The 12,476-nt window shown below is 54.8% G+C and overlaps 5 protein-coding genes across 5 annotated transcripts; 4 read left to right on the forward strand and 1 right to left on the reverse strand.

The window, feature by feature from the left end:
• The first annotated feature begins 134 nt into the window (after positions 1 to 134).
• On the forward strand, positions 135 to 2,116 carry ASPVEDRAFT_63484 (MDR family MFS transporter). Its single transcript, XM_040815682.1, has 6 exons — positions 135 to 372; positions 417 to 512; positions 559 to 695; positions 741 to 926; positions 976 to 1,363; positions 1,422 to 2,116. Exons 1-6 carry the CDS (start codon positions 205 to 207, stop codon positions 2,055 to 2,057), a joined length of 1,611 nt encoding a protein of 536 aa, XP_040669714.1. The 5' UTR covers positions 135 to 204; the 3' UTR covers positions 2,058 to 2,116.
• A 473-nt stretch (positions 2,117 to 2,589) lies between these two features.
• On the forward strand, positions 2,590 to 3,483 carry ASPVEDRAFT_152377 (uncharacterized protein; the record flags this gene model as incomplete). The annotated part of the gene is made up of 1 exon (XM_040808301.1): positions 2,590 to 3,483. The coding sequence occupies one exon, from the start codon at positions 2,590 to 2,592 to the stop codon at positions 3,481 to 3,483; it is 894 nt and encodes a 297-aa protein (XP_040669715.1).
• A 417-nt stretch (positions 3,484 to 3,900) lies between these two features.
• On the forward strand, positions 3,901 to 4,941 carry ASPVEDRAFT_43421 (uncharacterized protein). The gene is made up of 2 exons (XM_040812818.1): positions 3,901 to 4,152; positions 4,220 to 4,941. The coding sequence occupies exons 1-2, from the start codon at positions 4,127 to 4,129 to the stop codon at positions 4,839 to 4,841; spliced, it is 648 nt and encodes a 215-aa protein (XP_040669716.1). The 5' UTR covers positions 3,901 to 4,126; the 3' UTR covers positions 4,842 to 4,941.
• A 1,169-nt stretch (positions 4,942 to 6,110) lies between these two features.
• ASPVEDRAFT_85376 (alpha/beta hydrolase) lies at positions 6,111 to 7,403 on the forward strand (the record flags this gene model as incomplete). The annotated part of the gene is made up of 1 exon (XM_040817687.1): positions 6,111 to 7,403. One exon carries the CDS (start codon positions 6,111 to 6,113, stop codon positions 7,401 to 7,403), a length of 1,293 nt encoding a protein of 430 aa, XP_040669717.1.
• Positions 7,404 to 7,678: 275 nt separating this feature from the next.
• On the reverse strand, positions 7,679 to 12,154 carry ASPVEDRAFT_136507 (uncharacterized protein; the record flags this gene model as incomplete). The annotated part of the gene is made up of 1 exon (XM_040807301.1): positions 7,679 to 12,154. One exon carries the CDS (start codon positions 12,152 to 12,154, stop codon positions 7,679 to 7,681), a length of 4,476 nt encoding a protein of 1,491 aa, XP_040669718.1.
• Positions 12,155 to 12,476: the final 322 nt, after the last annotated feature.

Here is a 12,476-nt window from a genome sequence, read left to right on the forward strand (position 1 = left end):
CTCGGTACGGCCGGAATTCAAAAACAAAGAAACAGCGAAATGCGTTACGCAGGGCTTTGTGCCTAAACACCGAACCACCGGCTGGACGCCGCAGGGGCCACGACGCCTGGATGCCTGCGCGATATTCTACTTAATGATGGAGCGTCAGAAAATGAAAATGGCCATTTGCGATTCCGACTCTGATTATTCTCACGCTCCGTAGAGATGGAAAATTCAGAGAAGACGCAGACCCCGGCGCTGACGCCAGAGGAGCTGAGCCAGCGCTCGCCCACGCCCTCGACTGACGACGAGGAGGAGGTCGTCTATGTCGGCCACCTGAAGTTTTCCTTAATTTTTATCGGCCTTTGTCTCTCGGTCTTTCAGGTCGCATTGGTATGTGTCGCCGGCTGGCCACCGTACTTCTCTAACAGGACCAGGACGAGGTGGTGCTGGGCACTGCGATCCCAACCATCACCGACGAGTTGCACTCGCTGCAGGACACTGGCTGGTATGGGTCGGCCTATTTGTTCACGGTGTGTATACTCCAAAGAATACAGGAGGGAGGTCTGACAGGTGCAGGACTGCGCATTCCAGCTGATCTTTGGCCGGCTGTACTCGATGTTGCCGGTCAAGATCGTCTACTTGGGCGCTCTGGTGCTGTTCGAGATCGGCTCGATCATCTGCGCAACAGCTCCAAGCTCCATTGCCCTGATTCTGTAAGTGCAATGGTCTGTATAATCCGACAGAGCTGACAGCTGCAGTGGTCGCACGATCGCAGGCATTGGCGCCGGGGGTCTTCTGTCCGGAGCCCTAACGATCCTCTCGCAGTCCGTCCCCAGAGCAAAGGTGGCAGTCTTCAACGGCATTCTCGGTGCCGTCAACGGCGTCGCTTTTATCTGTGGTCCGCTGTTGGCCGGTGGAATCATCCACGGCACCACCTGGAGATGGTAAGATGCGATCGTGGATTTCCTTCAAACGTCAGGGCTAACTTGCCAGGATCTTCTATATCAACCCGATCATGTCCGCTCCCACCTTCGCCATCATCGTCTTCATGCTCAAGCTCAAGGCCCCGAAGACGCCGCCGACAACATGGAAACAGAAGATTGACAAGCTGGACCTGCCCGCGTTCACGCTCTTCCTCGCCTCCATCCTGTGCCTGATCCTGGCGCTGCTGTGGGGAGGAAAGGAGTATTCGTGGAAGAACGCCCGCATCATCGTGCTCTTCATTTTGTTTGGAGTCCTGATGGCGGCATTCATGGCAGTGCAAGGCAGAAAAGGAGACGATGCACTCGTTCCGATGGGCATTCTCAAGAGGAGGAGCATCGCGTTCGGCATGTTCTTCTCCTTTTGCACGTCGGGGACAGGGTTCATCCTGGAATACTACGTAAGTCGGACACTGCCACCGAAAACTTCAAATGAAACACTGCTAACTCATTGCTTAGCTGCCGATCTGGTTACAGGTGATCAAAGATCTCTCCGTAATTTCATCTGCGGTCAAGTTGCTCCCCATTATCGGGGCGGCCGTTGTCTTTACGACGCTGTGTGGGGTCCTGACCCCTGTGATCGGCCACTACGTGCCCTTCATGATCGTCGCAACGGCCTTGCTCTCAGTGGGCATGGGCCTCTTGTCGACGCTAGAGTACACCTCGCCGATCCGCGATGTGCTAGGGTATCAGGTTCCGGCCGGTGTAGGCCTAGGGTGTGCCCTGCAGCAGACTCTCGTAGCAGCGCAGACAATCCTGCCAATGAACGACATCCCCATTGGCGTGTCCCTGATAGTGCTCGCCCAGACACTAGGGGGCACTATTGCCCTGTCGGCCGCGGACACCATTTACACGGGGACCCTGGCGTCGACCATCAGCGCGCGGTTCCCGCACATCGACGCCTCTGCGGTCTTGAACGCCGGTAACCGAGAGATCCGCAACCTCGTGCCGGTGGAGTCCCTGGCGACGATCATGGGGTTGTGCAACGAGGCCATCGTGAAGACGTGGTACCTCTCCATTGGGCTAGCAGCGGCATCGATCATCGGCGTGCTGGGCATGGAGTGGAAGCGAGTGACGGCGAGCCCGCAGAAGTAGATCAGAAAATATAGACACTAGCAGATAGACTGAGTGAATGTTACATTGGTTACAGTGATGGCCCCAATCTGAAACGGCAGAGACTGCCCTGACACACGACTCAAGCCTGACACAGTTTACACAGCCTCCTCGTTAAAACGGCTGAATAGAGTGTCGGAGTGGCCGTTTTGGAGAAGCCGGAGCGAGCAGCCAGCAGGGCGGGCGCGATGCCACCGGCATTCTGTGGCTCCTCCTCGTGGGCGCGGTGATCCTAGCGCTTATCCTAATAAGGTGAGCGAGTCAGGGTTCTCTGCTGCCCAGTCTGCTGAATGAGAATCGCTGAAGAAGCCCTTCTCCACCGTCCATCCCCGTCGTGCAAAATGCCCGACTTGCTAGCGTGTAGATCACTGTGATGCCATCCTCACCACCCTGGCTGTACTCGTAGATAGGCTGCCAGGATATAAACCGCGTGTCTGCAGCCCTCCGTGCCTAACTGCGTCTTGTCTTGTCTGTACTACGTCCTACGTGAACCCTACATTCATATTCATTCACCATGACTACAACGCGGCGAGCCCTACCCAAGCGACAGCAGTCACAGCAACCGCTGCCACAATTACAACAGCAGCCACTGCCACCACTAGAACCACAGCAATTACAACACCTGCAACAGTCACGACTGCAACAGCCACGACTGCAACAGATCACGACAGACTCTGCACACTTCCCAGACCTCTACTCGACGTACAGCGCGGACGTCTCCCCCCTATCCCCGACCAGCAGCACCACGACCATCAGCAGCAACGCCAACAGCACCACCACCAGCGTAACCAGCAACAGCACCAGCAACAGCACGTCGGAGTCTTCCTCCGCGAGCTGGCTCTGGCCCCTCCCCAGCCAGCCAGACGAAATGCGGAACGAACCAAGTCCCCAGCGCACTCCACAAAACGGCCCCCAGAACGTTGGCCGACCCACAGCCCGACGCGTGCAGCGCTGTGGAGTCGGCCAGAGCCGACACGCCCACAGTGACAGAGACAGAGAGCGGCCGTGCAAATCGCAGGCCTCGCTGATGGAGGTGCGGTGCTGGGACCACGGCTGTGAGGGGCGGAAATTCTCATCTCTGGGAAATTACCGTCGACACCTGCGCGAGAAGAACGGGCAGGCCAAGGTGCATCCATGCCCTGATTGTGGGCGGGTCTTCACGCGGTCGACGGCGCGAAACTTCCACCGCGAGTCTGGAACCTGCGGCCTGAGTCCGAGGCAGCTGATGCTCCAAATGCAGATGCAGATGCAGGTGCAGGTCCAGCAGGCCCAGCAGGCGCAGCCTCTGCTCTCGTCGTCAACCTCCTTCTATCCCCCCCTGAGCGTGCCCTCACCACCATTCGACTGGGACTGGAACAGCCAGATGGACATGTACTCGCCGGCATTATTATGGGGGAATGGACGATAGCACTTGCTTTCATTTCTTTTGTTCTTTTCCTACTCTTCTTCTGTCTGTATTTAGCGTGTTGTATAATTCTAGAATATCGCCCCCGAATCCAGATTCTTGATTCTTCACGAATCCTCAGGCTGCGCCCGGAGTGGAGCCTTGATTGACTCAAACTCGAACCATTTCACGCCTTAAAGCGCCTTCACTGCTTCTGCTTAGTCTAAACCTGTTCTGCTTAGGCGTTTCAGCCGGCGGCCGATCGTGCAGGTGTGCCTTGACGCTGCTCCCACTAGCGCTTATGGCAGTGCTCTTCGTTGAACACGCCCAGACGAATCGCGTCCCTGCAGGCCTGCATGATTGACGTGGTGTCTTCTGCCTGCTGACAGAGCTGTCCTTAAATACGTCTGGCTGAGTCTATTCGTGATCGTCCACGCAGCTCTCGGAACCCGTCCGTAAGGCGCACAAAGCAGCCAGTCCCTTCCTAGTGCTTATTAAGTGATTAGGCATTTATTGTCATCTTAGCTCTAGAAGAACTTGGATTCCAGTTTATTTTCGTTGCAGTTATTTCGTGTGCGTTTTCGTTTAAGCTATTCGTTCGTTCAGTTATTCGTTAGCTATTCGTTCTTTCAGTTATTCGTCAGTTATTCGTTCTAGCGACTACACCATGGCTAAGGAAACACGATTCTACCCGTAAGCCCCCACCCTCATTTACAGTGCCTATACAGTGTACAATGAACGGACGTACTAACCGGCGTAGATACACCAGCAACGGCGGTGCCACGCTCGGCATCTCAGGCCCCGGCTTCGCCATCCTGGCCGGCGACACCCGCTCAACAGCGGGCTACAACATCAACACACGGCACGAGCCCAAGGTCTTCACAATCCAAGACGCCGGGCGGTCATCCATCGTGATCTCCGTGATCGGCTTCGCCGCGGACGGGCACGCCCTCAAGGAGAAACTCGACCACGTCGTCGCCATGTACAAGTACCAGCACGGGCGGGGGATCAGTCTACGGGCGTGCGCGCAGCGCGTCTCTACCCTCCTCTACGAAAAGCGCTTCTTCCCCTACCAGCTGCAGACGATGGTTGCGGGACTGGATGCGGATGGCGAGGGGGCGGTTTACTACTATGACCCGGCGGGGTGTATTGAGAAGCGCACGCACTGTTCGGCGGGGGAGGCGAGTAGTCTCATGCTGCCGTTCTTGGATAGCCAGGTGCCCAGGCTGGGGAGGCTGGATCGGCAGACGGCGGAGCAGCTGGTGCGAGATGCTTACCAGGGGGCGACGGAGAGGCATATCGAGGTTGGGGATCATTTGCAGATGCTGGTGGTGACGGCAGACGGGGTAGCCGAGCAGATCGTCGATTTGAAGAAGGATTAGCCAGTCGTAGTTTATTTTACAGCATTGATTTGCGTGGTTTTTTCTTTTACAAGTAACGAGAGTTGTGGTGTTAGAGCTGTCAGTGCTGTCTGTCAATTCTTGCCTCATGCCACTTTAGCCGGATGCCACGATATCCGCATCATAATACCGAGCACGACAGCCGGTTTACCACCGCCTGCCCCACCACTGCGTTACCAGGCTGATGTGTTGGACGATGTCTCCTGGATTTGGCCCCCTGCAGCTGCATGCTGGGAGGAGATGAGTAGATGAACGCCAATACACAGGCCCTGCACCGTGCGATGCGGGTTTCGACCGAGACGCCGTATCTCCTCGGTGACTGTGGGCCACGGAAAAGTACGTGCTTTCAGCCCCCAATGCGAGCTGAAGACTAGCTGCTGCCCATGTGGTCGGCCGTGGTAACTGCGAACTTCTTCAGCTTATTCAGTGGGGGAGTGGGGGAAGGAACTGCCTTCTTCTCAGCAGCTTACAAGAGCTTTCAGCCCCAGGATGAAACAGCTTTACTCAGAGTAAAGTAAAAGGACTTTAGGCCGTAGCCATATGGCCATCTGAGAGACGCACTTGCGGTAAAACCCGCCGGTACGGTGGATCCGGCTCGCAACCGTGATGAGTCGATGGGCTGAGGTGATCGGGATGTAGCTCAGAAAATCCCAACAGTGGCGTTTCGGGAGCGTAAATGTGAGTGGAATACTGGCAGGAAGTCCAGATCCTTCAGGCCATGTGGATTCAAGCAGTGCCTGAGGCGCAGTGGCGCGCCAGGGAGATGCTGGATCGCTTACCCGTGCCAACGGTTGGGTCTTTATAGGTCTAGGCGATGCGTCTCGATCGTGTATTGCAGTTTGCAAACTTGTCTTCGGACGCCTGAATGGTATTTTACTCTAATTACAGACGTCTGTTCCTTAGTGTCTTTCCTTCGGCGAATCCTGCTGGCAGGGGCTGTATAGTATCGTGTTAGTAGATGGTGTTTACATGAAGATGACTGGAAGAACGAGGCGAAGGAACTGCTGTAATCTACTAGACGGCTAACAGCATCACAGCATGAGGGTCTTAAGCTGGACATGAGGGACTTGAGCGGATATAATTTGTAATTCTGCCAAGTAGTGGTGCTGGCCTGGATATCACTCGTTTGTCTTACCAAGTACTTTTACTCTTTGCAGAATATATGTCTATAACGCTCGTTCCATCTTTCTTCACTCCACAGGTCTCCTGCATATCATATCTCGTGTGAGCATCAGATACAGATTGAGCAAGATGCGCATTTTATGTCTCCACGGCCACACGCAGACGGGGCCCGTCTTCGAAAGAAAGACGCACCGGCTGCAGCAGCACATCCAGAGAGCGTTCCCAAACGCCTCCTTCTACTTCCCAACGGGAGAAATATCATACAAAGTGTCCGACAGACTGGACTACCTCCAAGAGATCCAAAGAGAAAGGTCAGACACCTTCAAAGACCCAGACGAAATCGACACCCATGCCTGGTTCAGACTACACGAGGATGACCCACCAACAGGCCTGCTCGACAGCATCAACAGAGTAGCCGAGATGCTGCGTACAGAAGGCCCCTTTGACGGCCTCATCTGCTTCTCCCAGGGCTCTGTCGTCGGGGGCATGGTTGCATCTCTCCTCGAGGGCCCCCGGCGACGCCAAAGATTCGAAGAATACGCCGCCACATTCCCTAATGCCGTGCGGTATCCAGAGCCCTACAAAGACCTCGACCACCCACCCTTCAAATTCGGCATCACATACGGTGCCTACATGGGCGTCAGCCCCGTCTTCTCAGCCTTCTACGAAAACCCCATCATCGAGACACCTTTCCTGCACTTCATGGGCGAATTCGACCCCGTGGTGCCATCTGAGATGGCCGCCGCGGTAGACAAAGCACAAATTGGAGGACCTCGACGGCAGAAGATTATGCACCCAGGGGCTCACGCAATCCCCATAGGTGCTGAATACCACGAGGCCGTGGTTGACTTTATCCGGTCTGTTGGTGATGGCTCCTACTTCAGCCTTCCCACCAGCCTGCCAGCTGATGGCGTTCCATCACTGGACTACCACGACTCGGCAGAGCAGACTCCCATCCAGACGCCCTTGTTGACGCCATCACTGGCTACGGCGGTCGATTCAACCCCACTGCCATCCACTGAGGCACCGCTCCTGGCATCTGAAAAGCTAGACCGATGGCGGAAATCGCGAAGCCCTCGCAGACCCATCTCACGCCGTGGCCGTTCCCTATTCTCCGGTCGAAGTTCTACCAGCTCCAGCGCTGTATCTAGAGCTGAATCACAACATTCAGATGTTACGCAAATACGAGCACCGTCTGAATTTGGCTCGGTCGCGTCTTCAACTGACAAAGAGCCCAGCGGTGTTGTTACAGTGGTGGAGGAGGATATGATGGAGCCGGGATACGACACGGAGGACTGGCAGGAGCTGATGCTGTCAGACTTGCTGAATATGATGCTCAGGCGGCAGGGCCGGCCTGGGAAATTCTACTTTGTGCCTGATGGGGGGGATGGGAGTATGGTAAATGGGATGAGCTTAGAGTAGATGTCTTTCCTTCTGTTACTTTCTGGTTATTCCGGTCTTTCTGTTTCCTTCCCTTTTATTCTGTCTTTTATCTGATCTTGTCGACCAAGAATACGTGAGATTGCGCAGTTTGCAGTTATATTTTCTATGTACATATGAATCCAGATTGAATAACTTGCAAATTTAAAGAAAAGTACAGATATCAAATTTGCCCAGGCGTAAAATGCAAATCCAATTTAAAATAAAGAAAAGGTATATCAAGAAGGTAGGAAATATAGAGAAGGACATCTAATTAATTAAACAAACAACCCCGGACGAGCCTCGTTCACCCGCGATCTGGTAAAGACCTTGGACGAAGCAGTTGCACTCGGAGACTCTGAGAAGAAGCCAGCTTCCACCAGAGTCCGAACATTGCTCTTCATCGCAGCGTCCACCTGGCCACTCGGCCTGGCATCTGCAGGCTGCTTCACCCCAAAGCTCATCTGGGGATCCTGCAGCATCGCCAGCACCGGCAAAAACGGGGCCTGGTTCGACTGGCGAGAGACAAAGTCCTGGGCAGCCTGTTTCCAGTGTTCAGCGCTCATTGGAGTTAGCTTCATGCCAGTAGCTTCTTTGACGAGCTCCCAGAAGCGCGATACCGTGGTTCCATTATCCACATTATCAACGGCAGGAGAGTCGCCGCTGGCTGCAAATGTCGTGCCCAGGATACGCGTTGATACCTCCTCAGCATCAGCGACTGTTAACCACTGCTCTCCCCCTTCAGCAGGGTACGCTCCAATCTGGATACACGCCTGAACCAGCTTCCACAGGAAATCATCGGTATTGGGGACAGCATCCTGTTCAGTACCAATGACCCAACCGGGACGGACAATCGACACGCGATGGACAGATTGATGACCAGCAAACCGCGAGACCAGCTCCTCAGCAACAAACTTACTCTGACTGTACCCGTTGGCCTGCTCAAGGGCCTTGAGGAACGACTCAAAGTCCTGCCCGGGTGATTTCTTCAGTCCTCCTGAAACAAACGTGAAACTACCAGGCTCTGCCCACTGCGCGACAGCAGTCAAAAGTTCCACGGTGGAGTCTACATTCGCAGCCTTGAGCGCCTGGTACGGAGCCTGCCACTGCACAGCTGCACCGTTGTGGATGATTGATGTGACTCGAGTCTCTGGCCCTCCTAGACCGCAGAGCATCCGCCACTGTTCGGACTGGAGGCCGAGCTGGGGCATTGCCAGGTCCCCTGGCCAGCATTCCACCCGGCTTGCGTATGAAGGGGACCACCACTTAGCCATTGTTGCAGTGGACACGACTCGGGCCATGCCCTTGGTGGCATCGCTGGCGCGAACATGAACGATGACTCGTTGCACACTGGGATCGGCGAGCAGTTGACGTAGAATCTGTGATCCTAGTAAACCCGTTGCGCCGGTCAGGAAGACGCGTCGCTTATGCTTGATGGATTCCGACCGGCGTGTTAATTCTCTGTAAACGCTTTGAAGCTCTTTGGAGAGATCGAGGGTTGGTACAGCCGGGCTTGATCTGCCCGATTGAGGACCCTTGATGAGGTCTGCCAGATCCGTCAGGGTGAGTTTGAGGTCGTATAATGTGCCCACAGTCATCTTGGTTCCCCACTCGCTGCGGATGAATGTGACGATACTGATAAGCTGGATAGAGTCCAGCCCGAGAATAGACAAGGGGAAGTCCCGGCCTTCAAGGGCTGCTGTCTTCTCGCCAGCGAGATCAAGAATCTTCTGATTGAGGCGCAGAGCAACGCCATCTGAAGGATCAATTGCAGGGAAAGTAGCCGTTGTCTCGTCGAGCTCGATTATATTTCCACTTGGGTGACGCAGTTCTTCTCGGAGTGCCTTTCTCTCTAACTTCCCAGACAGCGAGGTGGGCATTTGCGGCCACAGCTGGTACCGAGTAGGCACCATATGGTGAGGGAGGACCTTTTCCAGCTGGAGTTTGATATCGGACATGCTCTTGATATCAGTTGTGCTGAGACGCTGGAGGATATTCTTTGAGGAATCGCCTCCATTCCACGTCGCTTCATCGCAGAAGAGAAAGGCGACGAGGTGGACTTGACTCTCCTGTCTGAAAACCTCAACCGCAGTCCCAACAGCTTTGGGAAACAGGTTCGTAACGTGATATTCGACTTCTGCGATTTCGACACGCTGGCCCCGGATCTTGACCTGGGTGTCCTTACGTCCTTCAATAATAATCGAGCCATCCTCATCAAAGTGCACTAAGTCACCGGTTTTATAAAACCGTCGAGGTCCAGAACCCTGTGTCTTCGCCCAGCGGGGATCAAATATATAAGCTGCTGCCGTCTTCTCCGGGTCATTGAGGTACCCACGCCCAAGGTGGCCTCCCTCAACGAGAAGCTCACCCGTTGCCCCGATGGGAAGCAGAGAGTCATGGTCCTTTGGATCCACGATCCAGGCCCTACCTGCAGTCGGAGGACCGATATTGGCGGAATATGTATCCATCAAGACAGGTCGCTTGACGGTGCTAACGACAGAGCACTCGGCAGGGCCATATGCATTGAGAAGGGTAAGTTTATCAGCCCAGACACGCTGGACATCCGTCGCCATGGGTTCACCCGCTAGGGCTAGTGTCTTGAGACAAGGGACATCTTCAGGACGCATATGTCGGGCATACGACGAGGTCAAGGAAATCATGTTGACGTTCATGTTGCGTATAACCGGCGCGACGCTGCCGTTGCGGTCTTCCTCTGCTGGGACGCAGATGGTGCTTCCTGCCATTAAGGACCCGATGGTCTCGTAGATACTTAGGTCGAATGCTGGAGAGGCGAAGAAGAGTTGTCGTGTGTTTGTGTCGAGGCCGAGGGCGGGGATGTGTCCTGCTGCGCCTACGGCGTAGCTCTGGTGGGTTGTTACCACACCCTTCGGCTGGCCGGTCGTCCCTGATGTAAAGACGAGATACATGGCTCGGTCAGAGGGAAGGTCTTTTTCTGATGGGAGAGGAATTGCTGGTTCAGTGTGAGATTGGAACCATGCTGCGTCAACAACTTGCGCTGTCCCATTGAACGTGGTGAATTGGTCTTTGCATGATTCTGAGATTAGAATATTTCTGGCTTGGACCATCTCCATCATGTAGTTGAGCCGCTGCTCTGGGTAGATGGGATCAAGCAGGAGGAATGCACCGCCGGCCTTCAACGCAGCCAGCATGGACACGACCATCCACTGGGATCGGTGGAAGCAGATAGGGATGACCGTTTCTGGGCCGACGTTGCAGCTCTGGATCAGCCAGCTGGCAAGTCTGCCTGCGAGGCTGTCTAATTGTGCGTAGGAGAGTTCCCCGTCCCAGGCCGACACAGCGGTGGCATCAGGGCGAGTAGCAAGGGAGAGACCGATTGCGTCCAAAGGTAGTGAGGGTGGATATCGCTCTGCGACTCCATCCCAGGCGTCAAGCTGGGCCATATCCTGGGGAGAAATGAGATCAATGTCCTTCAATTTCTCTGTCCCATTTGTCGCAATGAACTGGGAGACGATGTGCTCGAACTGGAAGACGAGCCGCTCCATCTGCGGTTTCGATATCAGGGTGTCGTCGTATGAAGCCAGCAGCTTAAAGATGCCATTCCCTGCCAGCGAGCACTGCACTGTGAGGGCGTAATTGTAAAAGCCTGCTTCGATTCCATCCCTGTTCTCCTCAGCAAGGAGATGGCTGTATGGCTGCGACTCCGCCATGCCTGCTGGCTGGAACGCAAAGAGGGTCTGGAAGTTGCAGATTGCTCCCGTAGTGGCATTCAGCCGCTTGAGATTCTGCAGTCCGATGTGCTGATGCGGAATGATCTCGGTGAAATAGGCCTGAGTCGCCTGGAGATAGTCGCGTACAAGCTGGTTGCGGTTCACGTCCAGACAGACAGGAACTGTGGCCAGAGTAGGGCCAACGACCTTGTCAATGTCTGGCATGTTGCTGTTTCGCCCGCTTAATGCGGCTCCATACGCAATCCGGTCAACTCCCAGATGGCTAGACTGCACAAGAGCCCAGGCGGCATTTGCAACGGTCGACAGAGTCACTCTTGAAGGACCCTCGATAGACAGTCTGGTCTCACGCTCGTAAACACTATTGGGCTGTGGCCGGTATGTCGGAGCTGGCAGACGGGGAAACAAATCCACATCCTCGATATGGGCAGTCTTCTGCTTCCAAAACTCCTCAGTCTGCGCCTTTTGCTTCTGCTGGAACGTGCGCTGGATGAACTGGCGAAACGACGGCCGTTGGGGAATATCGTCGTCCGCATACACAGCCGCCACGTCACGCAGGATAAGCTCAACGGAGAAGCCGTCGTAGATGCTATGGTGGGCACTCCAGACCACATGGGAAGCGGAAATGGCCAGTCGCGACAGTGGTTCGCCCAGTTGCAGAGCGATCGGTTGATCTGCTGTGAGATATGCCTGCAGATCGCTGCAGTCGCTCCACGGGTCCACCGCGTGCTTCAGCACCACCTGCATGGCATTTTCTCCGAGCATCAGGATGCGCGTGCGTAGGATCGCGTGTTTATGGAAAATGGTGGTCCAGGCTTGTTTCATGCGTTCCTGATCGACCCCGGGCTGTAGCTTGTATACATGCTGTGCCATGTACGCGCCCGGGGTCGTCACGGAGAGGGTTATCAAGCCCTGCTGCAACGGCGTGCAAGGGTAGATATCTTGCACTTGGTCGGGAGATGTTTTGCATTGTTTGGCAACGCTATTAAGGACATTGTTGAGTTTGTTCTGGCTCTTCGCCGGGGGAGTTGAGAGAAGGGGAGACATGGCTGGGCACAGAAACGTGCACCAAACCAGGTCTTTGAATATCTGGTTTGAATATTGGATATATTTTGAAGGTAAATACCGGCCTCGCGGCAGCCAAAGTACACTACCTATATATGCAGTCGCTCGTTCCTGCTAATCAAACTCCTTCAGATGGTCCTACTACTGGGAATACCCGGAAACCACTTCGCTCGCTGTCTGACATGTCGCTATAGATTCTATTAGCAATGAAATGAAGTAAACAATCAGCCAGGATCAGGCCCGCCGGGGCTGGATTGCTGACGGGCTGTTAGTGCTGAGTTCAGCCTGATCCTTAGCCAGGATC

The sequence above is a fragment of the Aspergillus versicolor genome (genome assembly GCF_001890125.1).
Source record: "Aspergillus versicolor CBS 583.65 unplaced genomic scaffold ASPVEscaffold_7, whole genome shotgun sequence".
In the NCBI taxonomy this organism is placed as follows: domain Eukaryota; kingdom Fungi; phylum Ascomycota; class Eurotiomycetes; order Eurotiales; family Aspergillaceae; genus Aspergillus; species Aspergillus versicolor.

Coding starts and splice junctions, on each gene's coding strand:
- ASPVEDRAFT_43421 (XM_040812818.1), top strand. CDS start 4,127: ATGGCTAAGGAAACACGATTCTACCC. Junction 4,153..4,219: donor AAGGAAACACGATTCTACCC/GTAAGCCCCCAC, acceptor TAACCGGCGTAG/ATACACCAGCAACGGCGGTG.
- ASPVEDRAFT_63484 (XM_040815682.1), top strand. CDS start 205: ATGGAAAATTCAGAGAAGACGCAGACCCCGGCGCTGACGCCAGAGGAG. Junction 373..416: donor CGGTCTTTCAGGTCGCATTG/GTATGTGTCGCC, acceptor TAACAGGACCAG/GACGAGGTGGTGCTGGGCAC. Junction 513..558: donor GGTCGGCCTATTTGTTCACG/GTGTGTATACTC, acceptor TGACAGGTGCAG/GACTGCGCATTCCAGCTGAT.